At 31.0% G+C, this 19,543-nt stretch overlaps 3 protein-coding genes across 4 annotated transcripts; 1 reads left to right on the top strand and 2 right to left on the bottom strand.

Annotated features, from left to right (window-relative positions):
- Positions 1-1,410: 1,410 nt before the first annotated feature.
- On the bottom strand, positions 1,411-1,812 carry LOC107991275 (class V chitinase-like). Its single transcript, XM_017046029.2, has one exon. It carries the CDS (start codon positions 1,810-1,812, stop codon positions 1,411-1,413), a length of 402 nt encoding a protein of 133 aa, XP_016901518.2.
- A 3,942-nt stretch (positions 1,813-5,754) lies between these two features.
- On the top strand, positions 5,755-13,256 carry LOC103496638 (adenylate kinase 5, chloroplastic). 2 transcript variants are annotated; one of them, XM_008458579.3, is made up of 19 exons: positions 5,755-6,134; positions 6,205-6,306; positions 7,531-7,659; positions 7,748-7,882; positions 8,562-8,708; positions 8,821-8,895; positions 9,021-9,108; positions 9,348-9,385; positions 9,586-9,714; positions 10,237-10,272; positions 10,340-10,420; positions 10,487-10,625; positions 11,496-11,575; positions 11,680-11,745; positions 12,131-12,160; positions 12,234-12,343; positions 12,693-12,830; positions 12,931-12,960; positions 13,047-13,256. In XM_008458579.3, exons 1-19 carry the CDS (start codon positions 5,928-5,930, stop codon positions 13,069-13,071), a joined length of 1,785 nt encoding a protein of 594 aa, XP_008456801.2. In that variant the 5' UTR covers positions 5,755-5,927; the 3' UTR covers positions 13,072-13,256. The 2 variants fall into 2 exon arrangements, with proteins under 2 accessions (XP_008456801.2, XP_050940769.1); XM_051084812.1 differs by having other exon boundaries at positions 5,987-6,134; positions 6,227-6,306.
- On the bottom strand, positions 13,140-14,339 carry LOC103496651 (uncharacterized). Its single transcript, XM_008458592.3, has one exon. The coding sequence runs from the start codon at positions 14,223-14,225 to the stop codon at positions 13,608-13,610; it is 618 nt and encodes a 205-aa protein (XP_008456814.1). The 5' UTR covers positions 14,226-14,339; the 3' UTR covers positions 13,140-13,607.
- Positions 14,340-19,543: the final 5,204 nt, after the last annotated feature.

Genomic DNA, 19,543 nt, shown 5'->3' with positions numbered 1-19,543 from the left:
TGTATATGTGTATATATGTATGTATGTATGTATATGTGTATATATATATGTATGTATGTATGTATATGTGTGTATATATATTCTGCAAAGAATTGTATTGAAGTATGATGGAGAGTACCCAAGCTTTTAACTTTTATCTTTTTTTTTTTAGGAAAAACCATAAAATTTACGAGTTGATATCAAATTTCCGTGGATACAACAATATTTATGTGTTTGAATGGATTCAATGTTGACATGAGTGGTAAATTTATGTTTTTATGTAGATTAATATAAATAATTGATATGTTAACTAGTTTAAAATTTATAAAAGGCTTATTTACTAATTTTATGAATAGTCATCGACTTCCGGTTAAAAAGGATAGAAGAACGGGACGTATTATAGGACATACAATGCATTACCGACATTATGATCATTAAGCTTCAATTGGGTTATTTTATCCCACCTCTAATAAAGAAAAGAACTTAAATCAAAATACTTAATAGCATGGCGAATTTAAGTTTTTTTTTAGTTTTTTTTTTCATTTTTATAATTTTATAATTTTCTATAAATGTATTTAGAATTGACGTTTATCAAAATTTTCTTCGAAAATTCCATAAAGTTGAAACTGTGATATTTTTGTTAACATTGACATTTTAAATCTTGGTTAAGATAAGGATTATATTTCATTTAATTATATCTTAATTCTAAATATGATAATTTTAATTCATGAGATTTGAGTTAAAATAGTTAATTATAAAAAATTTATTTTCTTCTATAGTAAAATAAATCAAATTATTTATTAGAATCCTAAAATGTCATTTTCTTGATAGACATGATACTTCGTGCGAATGGCCCCTTTTTAGATGTCATAATGAAAAAATTGAGCATTTTTTTATTAAAAAAAGAATCAATGAAAAGTGATACTTTATTTGGTGTCAACACCTTTCGAAAGTGCTCGAATCACTTGATACTCAATATACGATGTTTGTTACTTGACATTATGCTCTATGTTATATACTTGATCCTCGATATTAGAGGGAAAAAAAAGAGAGAGAGAATTGTCCGAAAAAATTAATAACCTCTATAATGTATATTATATTTTTAGTCAAACATGATTGTGTGTATCTAACTTCGCTTTGTCCATATGTAAAATGTTAGACGGAATTTAAGTTATATAATGATTTCATATTACATATAACAAATTTTCACATTTTATCTCTAATTAAAGTTAGTTGAATAATATTTTCTTTACACGACTAGTAAATATTATATTTGAACTATTTTTTATTTTCTTTTCTTGCAGAGACTATCACACAACAATAATGGAGAAATTCAAAATTTAAAACTACCAAAACTATCGATATATATATATACGTAACACTTCCGTTATTCGCGGGTTTGAAATCAATACTAAATAGAAGGAATTAAATTTACCACCAATAGTAACCATATGATTTTCTCCATTCCCTCGATGCTGCTTTAGATAGAGAATCATGATCATCATGGGCTGCAATATTTGAAACAAAGTAACCAAGCATTGCCAAGTTGATTTTAACTTTTGCAATCTTGGCTGTTATAGATTCTTCACTTTCATAGGCAATCCAAGTATTATCACAATGAGTGTAGGCAATTGGATATTTGTGGTCAATGAGAACATTAGTGGCATTATTATTGTTATCAACTATAAATTTCTTAATATTCCTATACTCTATGAGACCTTCCATGGATATATTTTGTCCTTGAGCAGGTCCTTGGGCAGGTGAAAACACATTGTGATTGTAAGATCTCTCAAGTTTCCATGCCCATCCATCGAAAGGAAGTCCAAATATCATCTTTTTGGTAAGCATACCTTTCTCAATCCATGTTCTTATAGCTATAAAGGTCCAACACATAGAATGATTAATATACGTAGAAATGTATGTATAAACACACAAGAGAGAGTGAATCCGATATCAGAAAGGTTCAGAAAAAGAAGTGAATGAGCTTTTTTTAAGGAGTTTGCGCATGAATGACCTAGAATTTGGGAGAAAATGTCAAATGACCCAACTTTTTTTTTAAAACATGTCGAATGGTCCTTTGCTGACGTAAAATATAAGTGAAATTATTAACAAAATACACTCGTATACGTTGGAAAAGCAGTCTCGCTCTCACTCGTCTCACTCAACATCGGTATCGTTTTAGCCAAAATTGGTGTCTCTCTCTCAAAATCAGTATTGTTCGTTTCGATAGTCTTTTCCATTTCATGGTGTTGCTTTCTTTTCTCTCGTTCTCACTTTCTCACTCATTGTCTCTCAATCTCTCACTCTCTCTTTCCACTCCGTCTCTCACTCTTCATCGCTCTATATTCACAGGAAGTTGGTCGTGCACCAGAGTTGCTCACGTGGACTCACCGTGCCAAAGAAGAAAACATAAAGGGAGAAAAACATGTGCGAGAAAGAAGAAGAGAAAAAAAAGAGAGAGATATCGTAAATTCGTGCGAACGTGACATCAGCAGAGTGACATTTCACATTTTAAAAAAAGCTAGGTCATTTGTCATTTTAGACCTTTAAAATGGATCATCTATATAATTAAATTTCTTTTAAGCACTATAAAAGAAGTCAATGACTTTTTCGTTTCTAAGATCAAAATACTATAAATATAAAATTTAGGTGTATCAATTCTAATTAAAATTCATGTTAGGTGTCAACAGAATCAACAAAATCAAAATTAAATTAATAGAAATCGTAAAAGAATAAACTAACCATCCGCACAAAAGTTTACATAATTAATATCGACAAACAAATCGTAAATTTGATATTACTTTCCTTTAGGTATAATAGAGAGCATAGAGGTTATAACATGAACCACGATTTAAAACCAAATCAATCTCAAAATAACCTAGAAGGTAAATTTAAAACCCTATACATATAGATATAGATATAGTCAAGTTGATTGAAACCCTCATATTGCATATTATTACCGATGCTTTCAAAGTAATTTTACCCCAATCACATAAACTATAATCAAAATCAAACTCATGCCAAAATAAAAACACACAAAGTTTAAGTTAAGATAGCTAGAAAACCATACCAAAATATCCACCCAAAGTTGCCTTGCATATTCTCACTCGATTTAATTAGAAAAAACTATGAGAAAAGATTTATTATCGATCCAGAAACTTACGCAAGTAAAATGGTATTATACCAACAAACACACACACAGATTGGGCTAATGTAATTTAATTATACGTGTGTGTACCTTCTCACTCGATTTCATTAGAAAAAACTATGAGAAAAGATTTATTATTGATCCAAAAACTTAAGCAAGTGAAATGGATTATAAAAAATTTAATTATACCAACAGTTTAATACTGTCGACACCTTATTACGTGATTTCTTATTCTGGACACAATGTAGTAATAGGAACCATCCGAACTCATACTTCATATTTATTTTTCATTATTAGAGTTGAAGATGATTAGGGTTGAATCCTATCCCTCACTTATAGTTTATCATCTAATTATTTCTTTAAAAAAAGAAAAAGAAACAATATTGCAAACTTTAAATTTCCTTAGAATATGACCATTGACTTTTATAGACTTCATTAATTAAATTTAGTCTTTTATTTTAATTTAATTTAAAAAAAATTAAATGTATAGTGGACTTATTCAGAGATGTTTTCAAATGCTAGTTTATAATTACAACACAATATAGTTGTATTTTTATTTTAAAATAATTTAAATTCATACGAATGAAATATTTAAGTATTATTTGTATCAATACGAACATAATCCAACTATTATTTAATGATAATATTTAAATATGAACATAAATCTAAAATTCAAAATATTGTTTAATGATAATTTTGTAATAATACGTATGAAACATTTAGGAATCCATCGTTAAAAATCAATTTTTGACATTTGAGAAATCGGTATTTGTTATTGAAAACAGGTTATTGATATTGTAAATATGTCATATCATTGTTTTCGTGACATGTTTTAAATGCTTAATTAACAAGAAAAGCCAATATTTGGAACTTATATCGACAAAATAATTGCCTTAAAAAACAATACCATGGTAGATATTAAGTGTCAATAAGTCTATCTTTTTTTACATATAGATGTCTATCATTGTCTGTTACTGATAGATAGTTAAATTTTTTTATATTTGTAAACATTTTCGACAGTTTTGTCATTCAAAATAAATTATCATTCAAAAACCAACATTACAAGGAAAATGGCCTACCGTGACATTTAAAAACTATCAGATTTAAAATTCTTGACAGTTTTTTACAGTTTTTTGAAAATTTTGTCATAATAATATTGTCACGACGAAAAATAAATGTCACATAGCTAGTAGTATTGACAAATAATAAATATCATTATTTTATATCTTAGATAATTAATTATCTGTAATTTCTTGCATATTGACGACTGTTATAAAATGTCACGAATTTATATAATTTGACATTTTTTCTGTCAAGAATAGGCCTAACGTTACTATAATTTAATGTCGATAACATGTCTAGCATATACTCCTATAGTACCATATTGTTTTTTCAAGAAAATACATTAATCGATGGTCATTATTTCTTGCAGCCCTGCCATTATACAAACCAATTCAGTTACAAAGTAATTCTAATTACTTACTCATATAAAAACAAACCGTCAACACTTTAATATATACATATATAGATATAGATATATATACACACAAGCACGTTATTATACACTTTATGATATTTGTACGAAAAGATTTACTAATAACCTTTTTTGGTAAAGAGTTTACAAGAATCTATATGTAGTAAAGTATGAGATACATTGCAATCTAAGTTTTAAATCCTACAAAGGGAATAGTAGAGTTGAACATAATGAGAGGTGCTTACATCGCTTAATTACTCCAATAGATTCTTGCAAAACCTAATAGGAAAACAAAAGGTTACCATATTCACACTACACATAAACATTATCAATAATAGAGATACGATATGTGTACTTACCTTTCAATTAGTTGTCACACTTTCCCAAAAAAATTGATGTCACAATGCACACAAAAACTATGAATACCAGTAATGTTGATTCATTTTTTACAACAATTTAATTATAAAAGAAAGTAACAACTAGAAAATAGAATATTTAAGATTAATAAACTTTGAAAAATAATAATACTTCTACAAATAATAATTGCTATAAATTGAATGACCATCTCGTTAGGAACAATTTATATGTCCCGTCAACAAAAAAAAATAATTCAATTGATATTTGTATAAATTAAAAATCTAAAGATTCTTGATTCAATTCCTACCGACTCGGTTGCACCAAAAAAGAAAGCTTATGTACCCCATCTCATCATAAGAAAAAGAAAAAAAAAACTAAACTTGTGGACTAAAGTGAATGAAGCAAAATTTCCATCTTCCCATTTTTTTCATTTCCTTAGAACCTAAAACCCATGAGATATATTCCTAACTATTTAATTGAAATTGTTTTAATGTAAAAATCATTGAAAATATTTTTAAATATAGAAAATAAAAAGAGTTGGTTCATTAGATTAAACAAATTATTTATCCTTTTGTTATATTTCTAAACAAGTTGGTTATTTTGCTATATATACATAATATATATACATAAAAGTAACTCAAAATTAAAATTATTACGTGAGAAAAGTATATCAACGATAGAAATTAATAAAAATTTATCGTTAATATTATATTTGATAAGTGTTGGAGAAATCTATCAATATTTGTTTTACTATGTCTATAAATAAATAGCATTTATATTCTCTATAATTTAGCTCAATAAAAAGAAATTCACTTCAAAATTTAGTTGAAATTGATTGTATTGAATTCTCTCGTTCTTTTCTCTTTTAAGTATACACCACTAAAAATTCCTTCACCGTTATCCTCAACCTTCAACTCACTTCCATTTGCAGTTTCTTCATGGTTTGATCAAAGCTCAACTCAACCAACAATGGCCATCACTTCACTTTCTTCCCTACAATCCACCAATGTCTCTTCCACACCCTCCATCTCCCCTCTTTCCATATCTTCTCCTTCTTCTTCTTCTTCTTCTTCCCCTTCCTCTCTTTCTCTTCATCTATCCTCATTTCGTCCTACTCGCTTTCGCTCCTCCTCTGTCTTTACCCACCCCCATTTGACTCCAACCCCTAAATTGAAGGTTCGATTTCTGAAATTTTGTTCTTCTTTGTGTTTTCCGTTCTTTTATTTGAGATTATGTGTTTCTTTAGGGCCTGAAGGTGAATTGTGCAGCTGCGGAGCCGTTGAAGGTGATGATATCGGGTGCGCCAGCCTCCGGTAAAGGAACTCAGTGCGAGTTGATAGTTCAGAAGGTAACTGAAATTTAGATGAATAAAAGGAAATCCTATTAGTTGACTGGAACATCCTCAAAAATGCTTGTTGGAGTATATGTGACTTATCCTGCCATGTGAATTGTGAACGCTTAATGTTTCGGTTTGTTCTTAATTTGGGACGAAGAAGTTCAAGTTGCAATGAGAATTTTTTAATCTAAAGTAAATGGTAGTTCTATTCTAACTTGTCTGTGCCTTTTGTCTTCTACTCAACGTAGTTTAGATTGTTATTTATGTCCGTAGTTTTAAAGTTTGTTTGTTAGCCATATAAAATATTCAAATAAAATAGTTTCAATATCACGTAAATAAATTAATGAGTAAGTTTTAAACTATGGCATGATTGATTTTATAATAATATCTTGGCTATTAAGATACAACCATTATGGAGTTGGTCTAGTGGTTAAGAAGAACACGTAGATAATAGAGGGTTCCTAAACGAAGGTCTAATAGTAAATAAAGAGCATGAGTCTACCATTTAAAAAAGGGCTAAGAGAGAACGAGTTCCAGTAGTCCTTCAAGTTTCTTGGACACTCAGACTTTGTAGAATTAGACGAGTTGATAATATTAGTCAAAATGTTTGTAAATTGACCGATATATTTACAGAGCATGGTTTGAGATATTATATCACTAACAAATATTAATAATAATAATAAGTGCTTTGAGTGGAGAAGTTTAAGTTGCCGTGGCCATATACTCAGAATTTCATATCCTATAAATTACCTTGGTAACCAAATGCAGCGGGCAAGCACATGCACTTTTTGGGTCAAGTTTTCGGGTTGTACCAATGTCTCGTTTCCGTGTCCTGGTCTGAATTCATGTTTGATTGAAGAATGTGAGTTGTCTTGCTGAAATTCTGCTCTATAGTTAGAAGATTGTAATGCTGATAATGTCAATGTTAGTACAAACATGATATTTCAGTATTGTCATATTTTGGTGGAGAGTAAAAGGGTGCAATTGTTATTACGCAATAATGTTGCCATAACTCAAACTGGGACTTGAGAATTGAGATTACCAGCAATTCAGGATTTGCTTGATACAGTTACAAAAGAAAGAAGAGAAAAAAAAAGACACCACACGTCTAGAAAACTGGTTTTACATCATTCTTAATTTATCTTGAAGAAAATGTCAAAAAGCTATTCTATCATGGTTCATAAGTTTTTAAAGTATCATGTTTACTTCATTGACTGATTTCGGCTCATTCTTCAGTTTGGCCTCGTGCACATATCAACTGGTGATATATTAAGAGCAGAAATTGCTGCTGGGTCAGAAATTGGAAACCAAGCGAAAGAGTTCATGAATTCTGGACGGCTTGTTCCTGATGAAATTGTGACTACTGTAAGACGTGGATAAATGCTCTTTCGAGCTCAAAATTGACTTTCTTACCTGTGTGGTGTTCATGATGTGAGCTTATTTTGTTTTGTAGATGGTGACAACACGGTTATCATGCAAGGATGCAACAGAAAAGGGATGGCTTTTAGATGGATATCCACGGACCCTTTCGCAAGCGGAAAGTTTGCAGGAGTTGCAAATCAGGCCAGATATTTATCTTATTTTAGACGTATGTACTTCATGCACTAATTTCCATTTGTTGGAATTTAAAATAATAATTAAAGTAAATATCTTGTACTTCGAAATATTTTGATATCCTGGAGTACTACACTTCGTTCAGGTTCACGATAGGATTTTACCATAGGACTTGGTATCCCAATCATGGTTCTATCTTTAAGCTCGGAAAGAATTAGACCATTTGTACAGCTATAGCCGCCCATTTAAACTACAACTTGTGGATCAATTTCTTGAACTTTTTGGTCATCTCTTCAATCTGTTATTCAAATTGTGACACTGCCTAGAAAGAGCATTTAAGGCAATTCCTTAGAAAAAGATACATGACTTTTGATTTCGTCAACAATGTACTTTATCTATATGTTTGAAATACGTTCTGACTCAATGCGTTAACACTCATGGGCCTTAATCATAATAGAATCTAGAAATGTTCCCTCTCTCTTTTTCTCACTATGTGTATATATTTTTTCCCTCTTGGAGGGATGCTTCCGACTAGACAGCTCTGTTCCAATAAAATTGTGAATTTTCCACAAGTGTATTTCGGGTAGATGTTTTATATATTAATTGCACAATAAGTTGGCTTGCATTTTGAGCAAATTGAATTTCTCGTACCAGTGATGATGAACTTTTTGTTTTAGTGTTTAGAGGTTTGATTGTACATTTCTAATACTCAGGTTCCTGACGAAATTCTAATCGACAGATGCATTGGTCGAAGGGTTGACCCAGAGACTGGGAAGATTTACCATCTAAAATATTTTCCCCCAGAAACGGAGGAAATTAAAGGGAGACTTGTCATTCGACCTGATGACACTGAGGAAAAGGTAAGAAATTGTTCAAATATTTACAGGACACGATCCTGTGTGCTTGCTTTTTGTATGACTGGCTATTGTGTTATAGGCATTCTAACATTTATTTAATGTAATTTCTGTTTAGGTAAAGCAGCGTTTGGAAATTTATAAGCGTAATGCAGAAGCGATAGCGCCAGTGTACACGAATATTGCAAAGAAGGTAGTTAATTATGAGTGTGCTTGTCATAAGTATGCATATATGTGTCTTCCGTTGCATTTATTTCTAACCTTCGTTTCTTCCTTTCATATAAATTCCAACGATATTTAACAATCCTATAAATATAGATTGATGGAAGCCGTCCTAAAGAAGAAATTTTCGAAGAATTGTCATCATTGTTATCACAGATACAAAAAGAAAAGGCTACGAAGTCAGGTAATTCTTTATTTTCTGCGGAATTCACCCAACTTTTACCAGACAATAAAGGAACCGTCCATGGGTGGCTTGTAATTACAATTTTATATTTAATGATAGTCACTGCTGATTCTTCAAAATGGTTAATCTGATATTACTACATTTTTTTTCCTTATATATGAGAAGCTATTTATTATCGCATGTTTAAGCTATTTATCTGTACATTTATCAAATCACATCCTACATATCCTTTGTATTAGGGAAATCAACCCTCGGATTCAAGAGTACTTCAACTCAGGTTTGCTCTGTATGATTGAGAACAGAAATTTTTTAAATATTCATTATTTTCTGCAAATCATGTGTTTGTAATAGACATTAAAATAAGATTCATCAGAAGAAAAAAATTATTAGAGGTTTCCTTAAATATATAAGATTTATAATGACTAGAAGAATCACTCTCAATATGTGTTTACGTACTTATCTATTCTCTTTTTACAGGATAGCTGGAGAGGGATACCAACTAGATTGAATAACATTCCTCACTCGAGAGAAATCAGGAAATACTTCTACGATGATGTGCTTGAAGCCACCAAGCGTGCGGTACAAGCCGGTAGAACTAGATTAAAGGTTCGGTGTTAAACCTACTTTTATTCAGACTAGTTTATCTTCCTATGTTATAGAATTCATCTATGGTTTTTTTAAATGAAGTATCAATAACCTAACAGTTTTATTTTTAGTAAAATTTGAGATTAAACATCCCCGCATAAGTTCTGAATGAGTCATAATTTCTAGAGCTGCACAATTTGACTGTTTTAACCACAACAAGTTGATTATCTCGTTCAATTATTGGTTGGACCCTGTTATTATTTCCATGTCTTGTAGTCTTTAGTACTGGAATATATTTTTTCTGCGTTTCTGATGGGTTGAGTTCAAGAGCTTGGATTATATGAAAGAAGTGGATGTATTTCATAACATTGTATGACACTACAAAGTGAAGCCTTAAATGGTATACTTCTGCAAATGCAAACTATGGGAAATTCAAAGATGATGTTGGGGCATTCATATACCACATAGATTCTCACATTGTCATCAAAATGTGTACCTTCAGAGGCTGATAATTTTTTGTTTGTTTTGAATCCCAATCAACAGGTGGAGATTAATATACCTGAGCTTAATCCTGAAATGGTAGGAAGCCTATTCCTCCTGATTCCCCTAAAAATAATCCTGAGTTGACCGAGTCTGCAATCCACAGGATGTTTATCGAATAGGTACACTTATGGAACTTATTCGGACCATTGCTCTTTCATTTGCTGATGATGGAAGACGTGTGAAGGTAATTTCTCTGATTTCTCTTGAGACCAGAATGCTGGTACCCACCATCTGACATTTTATCTCCAAGGTATGCATACAAGGGTCCATGGGGGAAGGTGCACTTTCTGGAATGCCACTGCAGCTAGCTGGGACTCGGAGAATCTTAGAATACATGGACTGGGGAGAGTATGGGGCTCTCGGGACCTTTGTCAAGATTGGTTCAATTGGTACTCATCTCAACATATGAAAATTTAGTTTATGCACTTAGTTTGCACCTGCATGTTAATCTCGTTGGACTGGAGTGTGTACTCTCGCGACCATTTTGATGTTAATCTCGTTGGCTCCGTGGTTCATTTTTTACTCTAGACTTCATGATTCTCCCGCCTGTTCTCCTTCCCAATCAGTTTCTTTTAGTTGTATTCCATATTTCGTTTGAGTTGTGAAGTTCTAAGTTTCTTGTTAGCATCAATGTTTTAGCTCGGAGTTCAATTAATTCAAAAGGAAGCATGGTGAAATTTTCTAAGTTCAACAGGAATGAGGTCGTCCTTCTCAGTAGAACATAGGCATTCTGTCTTTGGCTTCGTGTACGTAGTTTCTTGGACTCCCTTTCTTCCTCTTTGGAGTTCTTTGGACCGACCTCCTTTTATGTTTGTACGATTCCAATAGTCGGTAGAAAGAGGTCTATTTTTGGTGAAATTTCAGAATGTGAGAACCGTAGTAAGGGTAGGCTCTGCCAAATCTCATAGTAAGGGCCCTTTGCAATATGTTGTGCCAACAAAGTCTGAAAGGGAAGTATCTTACGTCATCTTCTCTGGAAAGACAACTCGTTTGTCGCTCATAATGCCATTCGTGAAAATCAAGACCTAAGGGATTAGAACTAAGCAGGTCATAATTAAACTTGACCGGTCCAGCTAAGAGCCCAAGAAGACGTATGCACTTTTAAGTAAATAACTAAGTCTTTCATCGTGTATTTCCTATGATTCAAAAAAGTTGAAGATACATTGATATTCTAACACTAGTACATTAATTGAATTTCTTTCTATTTGCATAAGATTTTTGACTTTCAAATGATTTTCATATTCATTTTGTAATTGCAGGTGCAAAAGAAGTTGACGACCAAGATGACATGTTCATCTTAGTAGCTCCTCAAAATGCTGTTGGAAATTGTATCATCGATGTAAGCAACAACGTGGACATTATCAACTACATATGAAAATGGTGCTCTTTGATTTAGGATGAAGCTTTATAGATTATGAAGATCATATTGTCAAGTAAATGCAGGATATGAAAGCGATGACAGATGCAGCTGGCGACCGACCTGTTATTCTTGTAAATCCCAGGCTCAAGGTTTGTCTCTAACTGACCCTAAATTAGAATCCATCAATACTTGTTCATTTGTATCGGGATCTCTGCCGTACATTTCGGAATGAACTAGAAATTAGAATCTATCAATGCTTTGTTCACGGGGATCATCTTGCCAAACATATCAAGTGTTGGATCATTGAGCTTCATTATTATCAATGATCCGTTGATTTGTGAACCATCAACAAAACAAATATTGGCAAGAAATCACTGGAAATCTAAGTTAATTGCAGCAGGTAATTGAAACATCGCCCGGTATTACGAATTTTTATCTGTTTTAAGCAGACGTTCATTATAAGTTGGTTCATTGACCCTACTACTCTATATTTTTGTATCGTGTAATTTGATTAGCTTTATCTCAATTTTTCAGGACTTACCTGGTTCGAGTGGAATTATGCAAGTGAGTATTAAAAACATCATTTGGAATGAAGTTTTGAACAGAGAACATGTCTGATGCTTCACATTCTTGTTAGACAATGGGGCGTGAAAAAAGGCTGGAGTATGCAGCATCGTTTGAAATCTGCTACTTCTTCCGGCTTCTCTATTATGCAGGGACACAGTATCCAATCATGGGGGCTCTGAGGTAAAACAAAAACAAAGGGTTGAAAATTGAAATGTGGAGTGTTTTTTTCCCTCTTCTTATATGAAAACTTCTGTTGCAAAACCCTCAACAACTTAAAAATGACAGATTTACATGAATTTGTTTACAACATGAATGTATGCCTTCCCAAAGTCGAAGTAGGATCAATTAGAGAATAGAAAGCTTATTGAACCTGGTTAATGCAAAAGATGTTTTTAGTGGTTTCCTTTTACATTCAGGGTTGATTTTGGACTTCATTTTAGGAGGTGGCTTTGAGGCTGCCTCCCAATGGAGTCTTGGAATGAAATTAGAAGCAGTATTCAAATTGATTTCATCCTCCTGTTTGTCTTAGGATGTCTTATCCATATGGGTATGAGCTCTACAAAAGGATAGATGAACCTTCAGGAAAGGAAAAATATATTGAACTATCCAAGTACCCCAAAAGGCCATCCACCGATGATATCAATGATGCTTTTCAAGGAAACAGAAGGTAAAATAAGAAGAAAATGAAAACCTGCATTTTCTTCACCCTTCTATTTACTAACCCTGTTGTCTTCTCTGATCCAATTTCTGCTATATGTCGCTTGCAGAAAAGAAGTGAAGAACTCATCAGGAATCTGGTAAGAAAAATAACCCTGCAAGTCTAAATTTTCTAATAGTCTTTATTGAGAAAGCCAAGTTACATTCAAATGATTTACAAATTCAGGGGCTTCCTGAGTGGGATTTTTTGAGCTCATGATGAACGGTTAAGCTATTGAAGATAAGATGCAAGCAAGATAAATTCAAAGGGGCAATCATGTATAGAAAAGAAAGCAAATTCTGTATTTATACATTGAAATCTGTCTGAAGAAACAAAGCACAAGGTACAAACAACTTCAAATTCTGCATACGTAGCATATTCAAACTATTACACCTACATCATAATATCTAACACCTAAATTGTAAGGAAAAGTAAGAACCCACACCCAAATTCAAACAACGAACACCCACTACAATGAAACGGTAATATTGCTATATAGAAGAAACCCACCTATAAACCCTAGTCGTTTTGAGTAATAGAAACCTAGAAAAACTGTCAGCTTCACTTTAGTCAGTTCATCTGCTCGAAAACTCAAACATCTCCTGTTGAAAAAATAAAGGAAGATGCCGAGGTAAAACCAAGCAATCACCATCGAAAGTAAGAAGACACCAACCTCAAACCATTTCCCAATCATTCCATTCATCCCAAATCATTTAAGGAATTGCTCACTTCTTTGACTCGACGTGATCATTCTAAATCAAGTCGTAGCAACCGCCTAAGATCGGTTGTTGCAATCCCGTTCTTAACTACAAAAGACGGCAAGGGCACCGAACTCGGAGGCGGCGAAGCGAAGAACGCACCCGATCCGGCATACATACCATCCTTGAACTCCGTTAACACAACCTGCTTCTGCATCAAATCAGGGTCTGGACCCAACCGATCAGTAGATCCCAAAACCAAATCCACCTCCTCAACTTTCGATTCCAATCTCCTCTTACCACAAGAATCGCCACCACCACCGCCACCACCAACTCCTCGACCGGGAGTTAATATTTCTCCACGCTTCAGGATCTTAACCTGTCCCATAACCAAACTCTTCGTTGTCATCTTCGCCGTAGTAGACGACTCCCTCACCCGGCTCCGTTCTCTGTTAGCTTGACGGTTAGCCTTCAATCCCACCGATGCACTCCTCCTCCGTCTGCCTGAACAACTCTTATCGTCGTGATTGAAGTTAGGGTTTGAAGAAGTACTAGCACTATTAGGGTTAGAATTTCGCCGGGAATTCAACGGTGCCGATAGCACCAATCCTTGGTGGCGTAAGCCTTTCCCAAGGCAGTCCTGTGGCGGAAGAATCACGGTTGCCATAGATTCAAATTCACAAAAGAACAAGATCAAGGAAGAAGAAGAAAAACAAGGGGAGAGAGAGAAAAAAAAAGTGTCGACTTCTTCGTCTTAGAAATTTTGTTAGGGATGAAAAATAGAGGAACGTAATGGGGGAGTTTATATAGAGAATTCTAGAGGGAGGGTTTTTCTTCTTTCACACGTACCACACGTGTGATCGTGAACCGCCTCATAGGGTATGACGTGGATTACCCGTTGTTGATAAAAGAAATATCACGGACAAATCTGATTGGTGGAGTTACATAATCGTTTACTTGCTCCGTAATTTAATAAATTTTCCTTTTGGAAAATTCCTTTTTGTAGGTTCGTTCCTTTTTATAAAATTTTAAAAAAGGTGTATATCTATAGGCAATTTCTTTTTCCCTTAGAAAAATTGTTTTTCTTCCCTATCTTATACTCACCAAAAAATAAAAAATTATCGTAAATGATAAAATTGTTAGAAATATTTATAAAATAACATTTGAAATTTTAATTAAAGATTTTTATCAAATATTATTTGTATCAATATTTATTAAAGATAAAATTTAGTTTATTTTACTATATTTTAAAAAATATAATATACATTTTACTATATTTAAAAAAAATCTCCTTATATAAATAATAGGAGGAAAAATCAAAATATTTATTTTATAATATTATAATAGTTTTCATTCTAGAACAAAAAGCAAAATGTGAATATTATATTTATTTTATATATTAGTATGCAATTTCTTTTTCCATTTTTTTCGAAATATTATACTCGGATAAAATAAAAATTATTATAAATTACAAAATTATTAAGAATATTTACAAAATACTGCGATATTTGGGATTTTGATCGAAAGATTTTTACCAAATATCACTTACAATATAATAGAATTTAATTTATTTTGTTATTTTTTAAAAAATATATATTATTTATTTTACTGTATTTAAAAAAATCTCCTAATAAAAAATCAAATATATATTTTAAAATATTATAATAATTTTCATTCTCGGACAAGAAAGCAAAATATGAGTGAAAATTGGTATTTCTTACCTATATGGCTATATCACAAGGTGTATAGTCAATTAGTGCTTCTCGATTGGAATTATCTATAAAAATGGTATTTCCTTTTTAAAGTAGAATGTTTGGTCGGTTATTTTTATCAATACAACAAAAATTGAAAAGCAAAATCTAACTCTGAGCTTGAAACTTCATCTTTGTTAAAAATTTAAGAATTATTAAAACAAAGACCAAGATTGTAATTATAGAAATAAAAATAATATCCAAAGATTAAAAGAAAATAAAAATCTAAAATACCCCACCGCCATTGTAATTGTAGCTTGAATCTTTTTTTTATATATATATATATATAAGAATGCGATTATTAATTTAGAAATTAGAAGGCCTCGGAAAAAGAAAAGGAACGATTATTAGAAGCGTGTGGAGAGAGGTAAGTGGGTGGGCAATGTGTAATTTATGGGTAAAAGGAGGGGCAAATTTTTAGAAAATAGAATCATCATAAAAATAAAAAGAAAGAAAAAGGCGAAAGGCGCGCAAGAAAAGAAGGCCGCATGTTTTGGTCTTCGTACAAACCTCCTGATTTTGACACGTGTCATTGGTTCAACCGACTTCGACACTTTACACAACCAATCACTTTTTTTCTTTTTTTTTCTTTTTTTAATTTCAAAATGCTTTGTTTGAGAAATAATAAAATAAATAAGAATTATATTTTGATTTATGAGATTTTGGTTTCTTTTTCTTTTCGTTAACTTTGCTTCTTATTTAGTATAATGTTCTGTGAGAATAGAGAATCAAACCTCACCTTAGATAAAATATTACATTATATTAATTATTGCTAAGGCTTATTTTGATTATAAGATTTGAGTTCATGTCATCTAATACGATCGTATAATTATTGGTAATTGGTATATGGATATTGATCTTATAAGAAATGAAAGGGATTACAGATCATGTTGAAATACAAACATAGTGATAATCCTAAAAAGAAAACATTAAAAAACGACAAATAAACAATTAAATGTTTTAATATGTGTTGGGTTGGATCAACCCAATCCAACGAGAATTTATTCAATTCAAGACACATCCATGTCGGATAATAAAACCAACTCAATCTATTTCAATGGTTTAGGTTGGATAATATGAGTTGTTTGAGCTATCAAATTGTTTGAATACCCTAAAAAAATATGATGATAGTTTTGACATGCTTTATGCTCATTTATGTGTGGCACAAACACGTTTTATTTAGAATACTTTATTGGGGTTTTGTTTCGTATGTGATCTAAAAAATATAAATTTAAAAATAAAGGATGTAGTCAAAAGGCAAAAGTTTTACTGTGATTGACTAATTTCTATAAACTTATCCATAGGTGACCCTTTAGTATTAAATGAAATGTCACTCTATTTACTTTCAGTTGATTATTTCATCTTCGTTCATTACATTTTATGTTTTATATAAACTAATATTTCAAAAGAAACGAGAGAATGTAAGTCTTTATATATTTTTCTTCCAAGATCGTGTTCATAATAATAGGAAATCGACGATGTTCTAATAAAAATTGAGAGATCCCTTAATAAAAAATGAGAGATCATTTAATAAAAGTTAAGCGACCGTTTAATAAAAAATGAGAGATCGTTTAATAAAGTTGAGTGATCTCTTAATAAAAGCTTAGGGATCGTTTATTAAAATATGAGAAATTGCTTAATAAAAGTTGAATGATCGTTTAATTATCGCTTAATAAAGGTTGGAATAATATCGCTTAGTAAAGGTTGGGAGATTGTTTAAGAAAACTTTGGACATAAGTTTAATAAAATTTAGGAGATTGTTTGATAAAATTTATTGTGAGATGACTTAATAAAAGCAGGTGATCGTTTAATAAAAGTTAAAAGATCCTTTAGTAAAAGTTGAGAAATTGTTGATTACAACTTTATTAAGCGATCCCTCAACTTTTATTAAACAATCTCTCAACTTTTATGAAGTGGTCTTTCATTTACTTTTATTAAGTGATCTCTCATCTTTAATTAAATAATCTTACGATCCCGAACTTTTATTAAACTACAAAATTTAAAAACAAATTGAAACGACATAATTTAAATTAGATGCATACGGTCGTATTCACCAAATTGAATATACCTACTCGCATTGTATGTGTTGTTTATATTTTTTTTAGGGCTTTGCCTTATTCTCATATTCAAGGAGTGCATGCAACCTATTGAGATTCTTGTTTTCCCAATCGATTATCCTTTATTCTTCACAAAGATTTTGCTCGAGTAGTTTGTTTGATTTATGAAGTTCGCTTAAAAAAATTAATATGACAAAATTAAACAAAATTTCAAATTTCCTTCCAAACAATATGATATTTTAAGCAAATTAATTAGCTCAGTCCAATGTTTATTTCGTATTTAGTGTTTTAATATTTATCTTTCCTTTGTAAAAGTATTAAATTAAATGTAAGGTCTTGTTTGAAGTAAAAATTATCTATAACTATAATAACCATTTATTACTACAGTAAATATTATTTAAAAATACCCAATTAGCTAAACTTCAAATTTGCTCGGATATTTACTATTTGTTATAATTTTTACTATTATATATCCATTATTTTCTATCATTTGCTATATTATTTACTATTTTCTTGTCAAACTAAAATAGTCTATATACCAAAAGTATATTATTATAATAAAAACAAAAATAATCTACACTCCATAACACAAATTCTCCTAATCAAACTATAATAACTTATGATTATGATAACTCATTCCTTGCTCCAAATAGTTTCCAGTGTAAGAATGGAATAAAATATTTGTTTCCTTTACTAATAAACAAAATAGGGGTAGCCACGTAGCAGAGCTCTAAATGCAAAATATTGAATTCCCATAAATAATGGGGTCCCACATAGAAATTAATTCAATAAAATAATTTGGCTGAAAATAATAAAATAAAAGATTATGTGGCGATCCATCCGCCGACCAAAAGTCATGGCCGACCTGCCGGTCTAATCCATCTCTATAATTTACTATCACTATTTCTTAATCAATAATAAACAAACATATTAATATATTATAGTTTTTATTTAATAGTAAAAATTGGACGCTCAAACTTTTACCAGTATTGAATTTGATGTTTAAACTGTTAACGGGTCATAGAAATTAGAGGTGTGCAGCAATAAGTTGGAGTTAGCGTTCGAATCAGATTGTGATTGAATTGACGTCGGTTTAATAGATGTTCAAATCGATTTCAAAGTGTCGATGAGTAGGAATTGGCCGGTTAGTTTTATTCTTTAAAAAAGATACAAAAATCTATTTGATTCTTTTCAAACCAACACTGACAAACCCTATTTTTTTCCTTCAATCGAAATTCTTCGATTTGGTTGATTTACTCGTTTTTCGATGTATCATGCTCATATCTATTAGAAAATTGGATTTCAAATATTTAAATCAGGCCCTCAAACATGTACGATTATTTCAATTCCTATTATTATGTAAATCTGATGATCAAATCTAAACATATATACAAGTTTTAGAGCTTAATTTTTATAATTGAGAGTTTTAATGTATAATCACAACTGTTGTCATATTATAACAGTGGTTTTTTCTAATTTTCTTTCTAAAATTTAAGGAATTCGTTTAAATTGACTCTCCAAATGTTTGTAAACATTTTTTATACCTATAGACGTTTCTTTTAATCACTTAAAAAATTAATTCAAACATGTACTAAATCTTATTCTAATCTATTTTATTTCGTCCATCCAAACACATAATTCAATAAATCAATATATCAACAACACTTGAAAAATCGATTGTTTATTTTCTCAATTAATACATCTTATCAATTAAGACATTAAAATCAAAATTATATAGAGAGAGAGATGAACATGGTAGAGGTGATCGTGTGAGTTCTAAAAATTGTTTTTTTAAGACTTATATATGTTATATTTTAATTGAGATATTTATAGTTTGACTAAATATAAGAATATAGAAAGCCAATTATTTTATTTGTAGTGAATATATCCTTCTTTGAGCTGTAATATTTTATCTATGAATGCAACTTCAACTACAACTATACAATTGTATTTAAAAACAAAATGTATGACTAAAACTCAATAATATTTATTCAAACTCTTAACTAACAAATATTGTCTCTCTTATATATATGTGTGTGTATATATCCACAAAAATCGTCCCAAACAAAAAAAGTTAATTTTATTATTTACTCTCGAATATAATAATAATTGAAAATATTGATGTAATAATTTATCTTTTCTAAAAAAGAAAAAAGAAACAAAAATGGTAATAATTT

Source organism: Cucumis melo, chromosome 5 (genome assembly GCF_025177605.1).
Source record: "Cucumis melo cultivar AY chromosome 5, USDA_Cmelo_AY_1.0, whole genome shotgun sequence".
Taxonomy (NCBI): Eukaryota; Viridiplantae; Streptophyta; class Magnoliopsida; order Cucurbitales; family Cucurbitaceae; genus Cucumis; species Cucumis melo.
Note: the sequence above shows the minus strand (reverse complement) of the source record. Positions and strands in the feature narration are given on the sequence as shown.